This window comes from Ictalurus furcatus, chromosome 5 (genome assembly GCF_023375685.1).
Source record: "Ictalurus furcatus strain D&B chromosome 5, Billie_1.0, whole genome shotgun sequence".
Taxonomy (NCBI): domain Eukaryota; kingdom Metazoa; phylum Chordata; class Actinopteri; order Siluriformes; family Ictaluridae; genus Ictalurus; species Ictalurus furcatus.
In genome coordinates this window covers 11,153,057-11,168,577 of record NC_071259.1, presented here as the reverse complement: position 1 = coordinate 11,168,577, position 15,521 = coordinate 11,153,057, and the positions used below count along the sequence as shown (strand labels likewise).

Here is a 15,521-nt window from a genome sequence, read left to right as displayed (position 1 = left end):
GTAGTCGGTACCGATACCACCAAAAGTTCACGATACTCGATACCAAAGTCGATCCCACGGTGTGGTATAAATATAAAATTTAAAAAAATACATTTAAAACTCTCCTGGAGAACATCCTTCTCTGTCTGACACTAGCAAAAAAAAATTGAGGGAGAGGGGGATATTTTAGTCATCAAACACTGTCTGACAATGAGTGGAGGCTACAGTTGAGGTGCACTCCTAAATGCGCGCACACACGCACACACACACATGTAACACGTTAAATAGTCAAATGTTTAAAAAAGAGAGTTAAAAGAGTTTATTTTTCGCTGTTGTTCCATTTTAATGTGTTAATACACTAATAATTCAAGTAAGTATAACGCTGATCAGTCATCTATTAGGATGGTCTGAATCCTGCACTCTGGGATCGATTGCTTTAGTCTCCGCCCACATACCTGGAGGAAAAACGGTAATTTTCCATTCGAGTAAAGCTCTCGTGGAAGTAACACCGGCCGTCATGCTTGTGACTTATTTCTCCTCTATATAGATAGGGGGACAACACACGCACGCACGCATGCACGCACACACACACACACACACCCCTTATACTCTGAATGCAAGCATTAGATTAAATTCACTGATATGGAGGCACAATTTATTAAAAGCATTAACATTTGAATAATTATTAGTGACATTAGGCTACATTTTGCTGACAGGACACAGGCTGAATGGCGATGCATGGTGGCCCATTAGGAGGTAGTTTATAACATTGCAATGTGTTAGCATTATATGGAGCATAACGTTAGCTGGTTTCACGCCCATAATGCGAGCTGCCTCAAACAAACATAATATAGGACCCGTCTTTCAGGTGCTTCGCTAAATTCCAGGTGTTTCCTCGCTTTGTTTGAAATGAACGATAGCTTCGGTTGCACACCGGCTTCAGAGCATCAATTATATGTTTGTTGTCATCCGCCTCGAATGCAAAGTATTTACATATTCCATACCACATTTCCTCTCAACGAGTGGGGGCGGAGCTAAACTTCTGTAGTTTTTCCCATGTGCTTGTAATTGTTGTTCTTCTTCACCACTTGTGTGCCAACTAAAACACTTACACATATTTTCTGCCCCATCAGGTCAGGAAGAATTGCAACCTTGGTTCCTTCTTCATTACAGTCGGTACCTACACAACTGCAGAAAAACAAGTACCGTCACATTTTAAGAATGTTGGTATCGACTTTGTTCTGAAGTATCGGTTCTCATGACATCCCTACTCACCACTGACCCTTAATACCGGAGCTCCGCAGGGCTGCGTTCTCAGCCCACTCCTGTTCTCGTTGTACACACATGACTGTGTGGCCACCCACAGCTTTAATGTCATTGTCAAATTTGCTGACGACACGACGGTGGTAGGCCTGATCACAGAGGATGACAAAACGGCCTACAGACAAGAGGTATGTTCTCTAACACACTGGTGCCAGGAGAACAACATCTCTCTAAAAATCAACAAGATCAAGGAGCTCGTGGTGGACTTTAGGAGAGAGGACAGAAAGCACAGCTCAAGCACAATCGATGGAGCACCAGTAGAAAGAGTCAGCAGCTTCAAGTTCCTCGGGGTCCACATCTCCGATGACTTAACATGGTCCATCCATACAGAGGCCATAGTAAAGAAAGATCACCAGCGTTTCTTCTTCCTAAGACATCTGAGGAAATTTGGGATGAGCTCCAGCATCCTCAGATTGTTCTACACATGCACTGTGGAGAGTATCCTGTCTGGCTGAATCACCGTCTGGTATGGGAACTGTATGACCCTCAACTGAAATGCGTTGCAGAGAGTAGTACGTACATCTCAGCAGATAGCTGGAGGTGAGCTTCTCTCCCTCCAGGACAGATACACCAGGCAGTGTATGAGAAAAGCCTGGGGGATTATTAAAGACTCCAGCCATCCAATTTTCTCCTTGCTACCATCTGGCAGACGATATCGCAGCATCAGAACCCACACCAGCAGATTGAGGGACAGCTTTTTCCCCCTCAGACCATCAGGTTACTAAGCTGTTAATAACCCCATACCCAAGAACCTGGACACTTATTCACTGGACTCAAATGCACATATCACACTTGCACTGATTATATATAATATATTTTAATTATTACTATATTAATACCTCCATGCACACTTACAGTATACCAACACCAGTACATACCACGTACCACTGCACATTTTGTATACAATGTAAACAATAGCAATTGCACCTGTCTGCACTGCATTTTGTGTAACTGTAATTTGTATTTTGTGTAATGTGCACTGTGCTATATGCTATTGTACATTTGTATATTCTACTTTGTATATTCAGAACATCATTCTTACTTTGTATATTTGTTATTTCATAATTGTAGTCTACTGCTACTAGTGCTGTGACGTTTTTTTAAATCACCACGTAATATTTTATATATATATATATATATATATATATATATATATATATAAAAATTTTATAGACTTAAATTAAATAAAAACCTAAATACAACAAAAAATTAAATGAGGCTTTATTTGAGCACTTCCCTGAAACTACCTAGTTGTGTCATGTTGTTGCAACGTGAAACAGCCTGAGGGTGCTGCAGGATATGGTATTATGATTGACCTGCAGAGGAGAAGAAGTGAAACGCATGTTTCTCTGACGAATACTAATTTCTTTTACAAGTGTAGTATACCACAAGCCTATAAAAGAAATACCACTAGGACAGTAACCTAAATAATATGTTAAAAAGCTAAATATTAAATTAAATAAAAAACGCAGCTGGGTGTCATGCCTGGAGATGGATCCTGAGATTTGTAGGGTAGTGTTTGCCCGTTAAACACTTATTTTTTTTCCCCCCACAAAGCCAACATATGGCTTCCTCCAAATTTATTGCTTCAGCTTGAATCCAAAATTTTCCCAGATCGCCATTGTTACATTTGGTTTCCCAACAAGATTGCAGTAGCAGAACCTGAAGTGAAACTGCAGAATTTTCCTGACAGGATTTTGCCATGCTCAGACTAGCAGACAACACCATATAAGGTATGATTATGATTACGTAATTTGTATTTTAACATAAAATCTCCCACTATATGGTACGCTATAAATACAAATGAATATCGCAACTGTTATTATTATTATTACACTTGTACACAAAACTCTGTACTTTGTACTTGTCATAGTGCCCACTCAAGCAGAAACATTAAGGTGGCGTGTGATGCGACACCACCGCAGGTGACACTCCACCACTACGGTGTCAAACTGTAGTGGTGCAGCTGTCATGGCCACTGTCACAGTCCTAGCTGCTACCTGTACTCTGTTACCATGTTAAGTGTACTTACTGTGCTATATGAACAACTGCAATGCCTGGAACTTGCACCTAAGCTTTTCACATTTCATTTCATTGTGAAATGTAGTGAAAATAAATGTGAGTTAATTTGAGTACATGTAGACTCCCTGATGGTTTATTAATCATTTTCAGCATGTTATGTAACCTCTCATACATAACCAGCACTTATGAAAATTACCACCACACACACTCAAGGACAACCAGATTTACTGATGTCAAAATGTGTACACACAGAGAAACAGTGGAACAGAATAAAACAAAATATTGACCCTTGACTGTCTTTTGCCTTCCACTTCAATCCCTTGTTTTTCTTTCCTTTTAATTTTTAGCTCTACTCGTTCCTTGTTCTTTTTAATCCCTGTTAAAAATGTATTATCTGAACTTTAGGTTCATGCACCACGCATACATGCGTGTATACAAACAGCAGGTGTGGAAAGAAGAATTATTTATATAATACACGGGGGCTGATATTCTACAAGTCTGAAAACAAGTTACATAAACCGCCCCTCTGAAAGCAATCTGCCAATGTCTGCCCTACTGTCCCTGACATGACTTGCAAGTTGTGAGGGGTGTGTGTGTGTGTGTGTGTGTGTGAGAGAGAGAAAAAGAGAGACAAACAAAGATAGAGAGAGAATATATACCGCAAATATGGGTACAGCTGAAAAGTTCCGACTTCAGACTAAAAGATATTTCTAGATTACAATGTGAGGGAGACTAGAGCTAAATAAAGCTTGTAGAAAAAGAAGTAATTTTAACCCAACTTATTCTATTTTAGGCATAATGTGGGGTAAGACAGGTGAAGACGACCCTCTCCCTTATTCTTTGATTTGTTCAGCTTTCCCCCTCTTTCTACTAAGGATGTCACGATACCAAAAATCTAGTAGTCAGAAACCGATACCACCAAAAGTACACGATACCAAAGTCGATACCACGGTGTGGTATAAAAATAAAATTTTAAAAATAAAATAAAAAAACTCTCCTGGAGGACATCCTCCTCTGGCTGATACTGTGAGAGGGGGAGAGAGAGGGAGAGGGGTAGAGAGAGGGAGAGATGGGTGAGAGAGGAGGGTATTTTAGTTATCAAACGCTGTCTGACAATGAGTCTCCGGAGGTGCACTCCTAAACGCGCGCACGCACACACACACACACACACCCACACACACCCACACACACACCTTACACTCTGAATGCAAGCATTAGTTTAAATTCACTGATATGGTGGCAGGCCAAAACGATTTATTAAAAGCATGAACATTTGAATAATTATTAGTGACATTAGGCTACATTTAGCTGACAGGACATGGGCTGAATGGCGATGCATGGAGGCCCATTAGGAGGTAGTTTATAACATTGCAATGCATTAGCGTCATTAACAAATAACTGGCTATCACAAACATTACATGGAGCATAACGTTAGCTGGTTTCACGCCCATAATGCGAGCTGCCTCAAACAAACATAATATAGGACCCGTCTTTCAGGTGCTTCGCCAAATTCCAGGTGTTTCCTCGCTTTGTTTGAAATGAACGATAGCTTCGGTTACACACCGGCTTCAGAGCATAAATTATATGTTTGTTGTCAGCCGCCTCGAATGCAAAGTATTTACATATTCCATACCACATTTCCTCTCAACGAATGGGAGCGGAGCTAAACTTCTGTAGTTTTTCCCCATGTGCTTGTAGTTGTTGTACTTCTTCTTCACCACTTGTGGACCGACTAAAACACTTACACATATTTGCTGCCCCCATCAGGTCCGGAAGAATTGCAACCTTGGTACCTTCATTGGTACCTTCACTTGGTACCTACACAACTGCAGAAAAACAAGTCTAATCGAGCAATATTCCTCAGTATGAAGTTTGTAGAATATATGAAGAGATTACACAAATGCAACCAGCTGTTCCCTATCTATCTCGCCATCTCTCGTTCTTCTGTCTTATCTGCTAATCACTTAGGTCTGTAGCAATCAGAATTGCCTTCACTATCTGTCCATCTATCTTTTTCCTTACTTATTTATGAGGTATGCAATTTTTCTCTTTCATACTTCACTTTAGAATACAAGCTCTATGCTACAGAAATCATACAGAAATTAAAATGCATTCATTAAAGAAAGTTATGTTTTGATTCAGGTATATCATACGTCATGCAGAATATCCATTTAATAGACTATTAATTAATTAATTCAACATAATATGTAATTTCTGTCAATATCTAATATTACTTCAGTATAACAGCCATGGAGCTATTAATTACAAAATAAATATGCATTAATTTATTGTCATTTTTATTTATTAATGTCACTGAGGAGTATTTTTTATTAATATGAAAAGCTGTTGGATAACCTTAAAATATCTCCTTCTAATTAACAGTAAAAATGTTTACAAAAGCTTGAAGGACACATTCTTTTCCAAACTGTTCCGCTCGCGATGACTTGTTCGGAAACACACACATCAATGCATGTATGTGTTGTTGAAATATGATGCGTTTCCTTCAAAATTTGAAGAAAAAAAGACTGATAACCAAAGATGAACGCACAAAAACATACACACTTCCCAGCAAAGTGAGAGCATATTGTACATAGTTGCACAATGATAATAAGCAAATAGTTACTTATTCCTGTTATGTTTGAAACTGAAACCTTCTACGGCACACTGATGTAACAACAATATTTGAACAAAAGCATGGAAACCACCCAATAGTAACCCAAGGGTGATGCACGAGGAGGTGATGACTGTGTGATACCATGGTGACTGAGACAGTGGCATAGAGAGATATTATATAAGGGCTGATAAACAATATTTGAACTCAAGAAAAGGCTACACACACAACAAACAGGCCAACACGTGTGAGAGGCTGCTAAACACACAGAATGGTAAATAAGCGTTTGTGTCACTATGTCAAGGAGTTACAATGCCCTCCACTAATATTGGCACCCTTGGTAAATATAAGCAAAGAAGGCAAACACAGATTTAATAAAAAAAAAAATATCTTCGTTAAATGTGTGCAACAATTATTGGCGCCCCTATGAATTCATATGAGAAAAATATATTTGAAATATATTCCCACTGATATTTGAAATGTTTAAAAAAAAAAAAAAAAAAAAAAAAAGTTATCATCAAATAAACATAAAAGTTCTGGACTACAAATAAGTCTCAAATTACCTCTAGTACTACAGACACACACGCGTGCACACACTGAACTACTGACTTACACTGACTGGATTCTGATATGTTTGATAAGTAACAATGTTAAGCTTTGATTATTCATATGAACCAATTTTAACACATACTGTACCACTTAGAGAGCGAGAGCGGTGAGTGTGCATTCAGAAGCCAGAGGGTTATGTAACCATGGTGCATTGTTTATGTAACGGCAGCACTTTTACTGTCACAGCCTGCTGGGGACATAGACCATGTGACTGTGTGAGAATATTAGGTAAGTGTGTGTAAGATATTATTACTGAAGTTCCTTTGATTATATCCAATATTCCAGTTAATACTGTATTATCTAATATGTTAAACAAGTTCATCCTGATAATGTGTGCGCACACACACACACACACAAACAAAATCTTACATACATTCACCAGTCACTTTAACAGGAACAGCTGTACACCTGCACTTTCATGCAATTATCCAATTGGCCAATCATGTGGCAGCAGCGCAATACATAAAATCATGCTGACACAAATCAAGAGCTGCAGTTAATATTCACATCAAACATCAGAATAGGGGAAAAAAAAAATATCTCAGTGACTTTGACCATGGTATGGTTTCAATATTTCAGAAACTCCTGATCTCCTGGGATTTTCATGCACCGTGACAAGTAGAAAAGCATCTCATAACACAAAATATGCTGAACCTTGATGTAGATGGGCTACAAAAGCAGAAGACCACGTTGGTTTCTACTGTAATTCTGTCAGGCAGTAACAACTATCTGAGAATACAGTGCACACTGGCTCAGTGAAACTGGACAGAAAAAGACCAGACAATGTTTTTCGAATCTTCATCTGTCTAGTTTCAGTCCAATCCGGCCATTCATTTCATGTTGCTGTACCAGCTCACTGTACTAATTTCTCTCTAACAAGCTTTCAGATGGTTGTATTCTTATACCTATGAAATTGATGTCCCATCATGGGTGTATTCCTGCCTTGCACCCATTGTTCCCGGGATAGACTCAAGATCTGCTGCAACCCTGATCGGAATAAAATGGTTACTGTTAATCACAAAAGGGCACAGAGCATGTACGGGAATAATTAAAATATTTTCTCCTTATTTCATACTAGTATAATATTTTTGTCTCATGTGTTTAATAGAGTTCTCTTTGTCTACTTTTAGGACTTGTGTGAAAAGCTGATGATTTAGGTCATATATATGAAAATTCACAAACTTTAAAGCACCACTGTAACTACTATATAAAGAAGCCCAGGAAGAAAAACACACATATTCTATGTGTTTCCATGTGTATCTCTATTACTTAAGTGTGCGTGTGTTTGTATATAAGCTGTTGGTTTTATATAGGCCCCATCATACGTTTTGCTCATTATAGAATGCAGTGACGCATAATTACTTATTTAAATAAATATGCAACAGAGTGTTCTGTAATCAAACTAATTTGAGCTGTAACATAAAAAACAAAACATTCACTTTGCAACAATCTTACTCCGCTGAGTCATGTAGCAATTTCCATGAATTGTGTGTGAGAGAGCGCCATGTCTTTCTCTAGCATGTTTATGCCACAGAGCTTTTTAACATAGCATGGGGTCAACTCAGCTAAGATCTCAATAATGTGAGGTTAAAAATTCTAGACAACGCAACCCAGGGTAGTAAATTCAACAAACTCAAGTTCGTTTTTGATGTAGTGATATATTGCTTCGGCTCTTTGGCAGCCTAGTGAGATAAAGTGCAGTTACTATGAATACTCAGAACCTCATCGATCTTATTCGCTGTTATCATTGAAAGAAAGGTTACATTTCCCCCAGATTATGTTTTTTTTATGACGAAGGGATAAAAGCATTTATCAAGCATTCAGCATATGAGGTCAAGTTTTTTATGGGAGGTTTCTCAAGGTGAAAAAAGTTATGCTCTGTAGGTATACAACATCCATTTTTTTGTGCATTAGTTATTTTGTACCTGCTAGCTTACAATAAGTAGACTAGTTAACATTACCATCTAATTCTTTTGCATGCATTTTCTTTCTGGTCCTACACACAACCCCTATGAGTTCAACCCCTAATGTCTGAGAAGCTGAAAGCCAGAGGCAGTTAGCGTGTTATATAACTTACACTTGGACACGTTATGAAACACATGATAATCGCTACTCTGTTAATCCACTTATAAAAAATTTTTATATCCCATACTAAAATATTTAAAAATAATAATTGTGTAGCCATTCCTCTGTTGAATTGGACTTGCGTTTGGGTAGTTATCTAGCTGAAATGTGACATTTTTCTTCATCTTCAGCTCTCTGACAGAAGCCTGCAGGTTTTGAGCTACCCATGATTCCGTCTACCTTGACTATAGCCCCAGTCACAGCTGAAGAGAAACAGCCCCATAGTATGACTATGGCACCACCATGCTTGACCAAGAGTATGGTGTTCTTTGGTTGATCAGCTGTCTTCAAGTCAAGTCAAGTGGGTTTTTATTGTTATTCCTCTATATAGCTTGATGAAATGACATTTCTTCAGGACCATGGTACAACATAGAACAGTACCAAGGCTACATAAAGTGCAATACACAACAGTGTGAGATGAGTGCAAAGCAACAAACACACAGGACAGTAAATACACAGGACAATAAATACACAGAACAGGTACTGTAAACTGTAAGCTATTGTGTGTGTAATATATATTAGGGCTGTCGATTTTAACGCGTTAACGCTTGTGATTAATCTAAAAATTTTAACTGCGTTATTATTTTTTAACGCAAATTAATCATTTGACAATCAAGTTTGACCCCAACTTCTTCCCGTTATCACAGCACGGATGGTTACCTAGCTTTGTGTGATTAGGGCAAACGCGAGTAATACAACGATAGAGGAGACGGTGTCCGCTCTGCTGAATGGCAAGTTTCGTTATAAAAAGCTTCCAGATGGAAGTTTTGATAAACCCAAAGTTGTGTGCACTTATTGCAGTGATTTTGCCGAAGCATGCGCTAGCTAGCCAGTTTATCAAAGTTGCAAATGAGTGGGAGATAACGGGCAAGGTCACAACTATAGGAACAGACAGCCCTCGTAAAATGATTGCCGCTGCAAGGAGTCTACCATCCGAGCATGTGCCGTGTGTGGCGAATATGATACAAAGGGTGATCACCGTGGCTTTACGGGACAGCGGATTTGACAGCGTTTTAGCCAAGTGCTGTAAAATAGTAGGACACTTCAGACACAGTCCCGCAAACACCGCAGAGCTGAAAGCTCAGCAAGCCTCTCATGGACTAATAGAGGAGTCCTTCATCCAGGATGTACCAACATGCTGGAATTCAACTCTTGAAACGGTAAGGCGGATTCAACACAACAAAGATCCACTGAAAGCAGCGCTGGCACATCAGAAGCACAACTTCGCCGTGCTAACCTCAGCTGAATATGACAGGTTGACAAAGTTGGAAACGGTGCTGGAGCCCAGCAGGTAATGTGATTTCTCTGTCTTCTCCAATTTTACTGATAAAAATCTAGATCCTAGGTTCAAAACCATTAGGTGCTTGCCCAGAGCAGAGAGGGGAGACGTGTGGCAAAAGCTGAGTGAGATGCTGAAGGATAGAGAACCTGCACCAAAGACCTCTGGAGAAAAAGTGGAGCCAGAGCCACCAAAGAAGAAGATGGCCCACCTACTCATGGGATCAGAGTCGGAGTCTGATGAAGAGCTACTATCCACAGATAAATCTCTAGAGAGGTACAAGGCAGAGCCCGGTGTCAGCAGAGAAATATGCCCACTACAGTGGTGGACATCACAAGCAGGTACATATGGTAAGCTGGCCCATATTGCAAAAAGGTTCCATATTGCAAAAAAGTACTTGGCTACACCTGCCTCAACAGTGCCATGTGAGAGACTGTTTTCTTTGGCAGACCACATTCTGCAGAAGAAGAGGTCAGCTCTATCATCTGAAAATGTGAACAAGCTCGTCTGCCTGAGCAACTGGTTGAAAGAAGAGTAAACTATATGATTGGTTGACAGGAGGCATGTTGCACAGATGCACACTGACTGAAGGAATTATCTTTAACCAAGAATGTTTGTAATGTTTGTTTGAAATGAACGATAGCATCGGTTGCACACCAGCTTCAGGGCATCAATTATATGTTTGTTGTCATCCGCCTCGAATGCAAAGTATATCCATATTTGACTCTTTACCACCACCCTGTCCAGGGTGTACCCCACCTTGTGCCCGATGCTCCCTGTGATAGGCTCCAGGCTCTCCCGCAACCCTGAAAAGGAGTAAGCGGTTGAAGATGGATGGATGGATGGATGGACTCTTTACCACATTTCCTCTCAACGAGTCGGGCAGAGCTAACTTCTGTAGTTTTTCCCGTGTGCCTGTAGATCTTCTTTACCCCTTGTGGACCGACTAAAACACTTGTGCGTATTTGCTGCCCCCATCAGGTCCGGAAGAATTGCAACCTCGGTACCTTCATAACAATAGGTACATACGCTACTGCAGAAAAACAAATACCGTCACGTTTTAAGAATGTTGGTACAGACTTGGTATTGAAGTATCGGTTCTCGTGACATCCCCTATATATATATATATATATATATATATATATATATATATATATATATATATATATATATATATATATATATATATCAGCAATATTGGTTTTGTGCCAAACATTTCTTTTAGAATTATGCCCAAAAAGGTCTACTTTGGTCTGATCAGTGAACACATTTTGCCACATGCTTTGGGGTGATTTAGGCAGGCTTGGATGTTTTTGTTTCCATAAGAAAGGGCTTCTGCTTAGCCACCCTACCCCATAACACAGACATGTGAAGAAAATGAGACAGTGTTGTCACATGCAGGGAATGACCAGTACTTGACTGCAGCTGTTTTAATGTTGCTGTAGGTCACATGGCAGCCTCCATGATAAGTTTTCTTCTTGTCTTTTCGTCAATTTTGAAGGGGCGTCCTGTTCTTGGTAATGTCACTGTGATGCCCCATTTTCTCCATTTGTTGGTATTGGCCTTCACAGTGTTCTGCTTATCCTACACAGGGTTGCGGGGAGCCTAGAGCCTATCCCAGGAGATTTGGGGCAAAAGGTGGGCAATACCCTGGATGGGGTGGCAGCCCATTGCAGGGCACAATCGTGGACAGTTTGGACAATTTGGAAATGCCAATCAGCCTACAACGCATGTCTTTGGACTGGGTAATAGTAATTATGGCAAGGAAATGTATGACAATACAAAAGAAAAAAATTAATTATGCTTCTCTCTTTTTCCAAAATAAGTTTCCCATAATAAGATGGACTACTTTTGAGCTTGTTCTGAAGCCCTGCTGGCAAGCACAAGCAAGCAAAAACACACACACACACACACACACACACACACACGCACACGGAGCTAGGTCTGAGAAGCAGGGACGCTTATGTAACTGAACAAATAGCTGTTACACAACATTTGTGATAATAGGTACAGAACGTACCACTTCCTCATTATTACCAGAACTCATCACGCTTTTGTAAAAAGGCATGCACCAAAACTCAAAACCCTGGATTATGCACACCAGCATTGACCAAATCTACAGTTGTTTGTACAGAATGTCTACAGAATCTCAAGAGTTAAACTATGTTGTCTTTCAAAGGGTGTGTCTTCAATGTGGGAATGTTTATGTTTTTCCTGTTTGCTTCTGCATAGTGTGAGATATGTGCTTACTGAGGAAATGGTCACAAATCACTTGTGTGTTCATACAAATAAATCTCATCTTACTTTTCAAACAAAACTGCCAGCCACCTATTGACACACATACTTAATAGCTTATTATTTTTATAGAGCTCAGCTTTGGTTATTAATTATTTTATGTCAATTAGTGTCCAGTGTTTCCACTTTGGAACAGGGTATAGAAAGGGAAAGTATGAAAGTTTGCTACACCAGGGCCCGGTACTTGGCCAGAGTGTCACAAAGGTCAGAATGGATATAAGTGCTCTGTTGACACTTTCATAACCTTGACAATAACATTGTGTAACCCAGTCCCTAAGCAACATTATACCTTATTATTAATATCTTATTTGTCTGGTCCTTTGAACTGAATGGGGTTAATCCAAACCTCAATAACTAAAAAACTAGTGGGTTTATAAATAATGTCAGCTGAGACCCTTTTGTCAGTGTAAGGTTCAAGCTCTACAGGTCTTTAAAAAAAAAAGTAGGCATGATATTATTTAAAGAATTTTTTAAATAAAATAAATATGTACTGATGGGGCCTGGGGGAATTTATCTTGCAGCTAAAGAGATATCTGGCTACAAAAAGTTCTAGGCAGATCTAGGCAGAAATGCACTTTCCATCTAAATAATGTTGAGGTTTTGTTTACGCAAACAATGCAACTATCAAGGCACTGTTTGGATCAGTCATACATTCCACTAATACAGTGGTTCTCAACCTGGAGGAACCTCAAGAGGTCGGAAGGGGGGGCGCAAATTGTTTTCTCAAAAAAAAAAACACAGACAGGACATCATTTGTTTATTGCTTTTCAAATACAATGTGCATAAATAAAAAAAAAACACATTCCCTCTACCTCTGTATTTTCTTTTTGCTGGGGAGAGGCGGAGCTTAGCCTGCCTTTTATCTAGCGGTCAGTGCAGACCAGTGATGTGACTTTTCAGACCCCCCCCCATAAAGCGCCACGGGGCAAATCTAGCGTCTTTTTGGACAAGCCTTAGTGACTTTCCAAATGTGGCCAGTACTGTCCTGCAAGCGCAAGGTCTTTCTTTCCCACTGCACTCTCACCTCTCTCTGCATCTGTTCTGTTCAGTAAGTGGCTGAGAGCCAGAGATTTAACAATGCTAACGAGACACACCCTTTTTCCCAATTTGCATAATTCGCATGCGAATGTTTTTACAATGCAAGACGAATGTAATGCAACATGTTTTACATGTAAAATAGTACACGTTATTACAACCTAGTTCTCTTGTTCAAAGTAGTTATAGTTTTCAGAAAAATGTGATAATTCATGTTCCATAACTGTCCATTATATAGTTAAGTCATAAAAGTTATTTAAAAAAATCATAAAAATCTTTTTAAAAAGTATAAAAACATATATTATATATATATATATATATATATATATATATATATATATATATATATATGTTTTTGTTATATATGTTATGTTTTTGTTATATATGTATATATACATATATATACACACACACATTATACCTGGTCTCCTCCAATATGGAGGGGGCGTGCCACATGATAGGGGAGGATTGGGGGGCTTTACTTACAAAAGATTGAGAAGCTCTTCACTAATACCTACCAACATAACACATGTACAAACATTTGAGACCAATTTTACCTAATTCTAAAAGTATAAAAATTTCAAAGCAGTGATCTTTTTTCTTCTATGCACCCGTTTCAGGATTTCTATCAGCACTCCTGTTTATACTACAGGCTCCTAACCCTGGTCGTGGAGAACCGCTGACGTTCACATTTTAGTGTTTTCCTTGTGTTGGGAGCAGGGAAATCACTAAAATGTATATGACAAGAGAATCAGAGTCGGTAACTCGCGGTTTATAAATCTACACTACTAACCAAAACTCAAAGAGGGTTATTTGGCCAGTATAAAAGCAGGTCACGAAAGAGTCATGAGGTCACGCACCTGTTAGAGAGTCTGACTCATCCAGCAGCAGCATGATGTCCAGTTCCTGATAAATACCTCTTTCTGGTTCTTTCTGCCCTCTAAATGAATCTCCTGTAGATGCTGATTACGTTCAACTTCTGCCTCTGTCACAGTTGTCTACATTTGTATGTCCTGATAATTGTCCCTACACTTGCTTCCTTTATCTTCCCCTAAAGCGTCTCATTTGAAGAGAGAGTGTGTGTGTGTGTGTGTGTGTGTGTGTGTGTGTGTGTGTTCTGCGGCAGTCAGTGTGAATTACAGCCTCACAAACCAGGAAATAGGACTACAGCCACCTTACATAATCCTGCACGCTGGTGCTGGGGCCTGTCTAGGGGGGTTAAAGACTAAAACGCCATCACCCCACACTTCCCCTCGCCCTTTCGTAACACTTCCCACATTAGAGGGAGGAGGGAGGACGGTAAGCAGAGAAAAAGGAGTAAATGTATCTTGTATGTGTGTCACTCACAGTATTAACGTAGTATTAGCTAACTGTCCTCTGGAGTTTTAAATTTGGTCATTGAATCAGAATGGCAGCTGTAAGACTTCTTCAGTTTCATAGAAGATAGGAAACTTTGCTTTATGTTAACTCAGTGACCTAATAATGACCCTTAGAACACAGTCTGATAAAAGTATAACATGAATAATTATACTACAGCACTGTTGAATTCTCAAATCAGAAGGTGTGCATTAATTTTCTATAACTTTGGGGTTCTGACAGTGGTTTATGTAACATAAATGACATGCTCATTGTAATCGTTTCTAAAGGTAAAAGTCTTATAATAAACAACTTAAATGTGTGTTGTTATTTAACAAAGAAAAATCTTTAATCGTTGATGTGGCAGCCTATTAGTTCAGCAAATTAATGGCCGAATGTGTCTCAGTACATTGTTAGTTAATGCACAAGATCCCTAAACAAAGTTTGATTTTAGATGTGCCATTTACATCTGGAGTACCAGTAACATTTGCCATAATAAGGCTGATCAAATGTTTTTTAAAACTTGTCAAATTCAGTTAGTTTGGGGGAATTGTTAAGAATAAAAAAATGCACTGATTAACTTAGTAATAAATAATTACATGGTGAACTTTTTTGAAAAAAATGTTTTAAAGAATGCCATGTAAGTGTTGAAAAGTTAAATTAGACTAGTGATCATGTAGGCACGGATGTGTGAAAGACTACCACAGAGAGAACAATAAACCAGCATAACCTCAGGGATAAACAAATCATCAGTAAGTCTCAAGAACATAAAGGTCAGCTTAGGGTAATGGACAGATGAGGGAAGACTATGTATATTACCCCTGGCAAAACTTATGGAATCAACACACACAGAGGATGCTCACATGGATTTTTTTTTTTTACTTCGTA

At 39.1% G+C, this 15,521-nt stretch overlaps 1 protein-coding gene across 3 annotated transcripts in view; it reads right to left on the bottom strand.

The window, feature by feature from the left end:
- Window positions 1-15,521, bottom strand: part of LOC128607667 (helicase ARIP4) — a 49,987-nt gene extending 34,466 nt beyond the window's left edge. For 2 of the 3 annotated variants that reach the window (XM_053624748.1, XM_053624749.1), the window contains exon 1: window positions 14,138-15,521. In XM_053624748.1, coding sequence (XP_053480723.1) covers window positions 14,138-14,171 — 34 coding nt within the window. In that variant the 5' untranslated portion in view covers window positions 14,172-15,521. The remainder of the gene's footprint in view (window positions 1-14,137) is intronic. The other variant, XM_053624747.1, reaches the window with a different exon arrangement.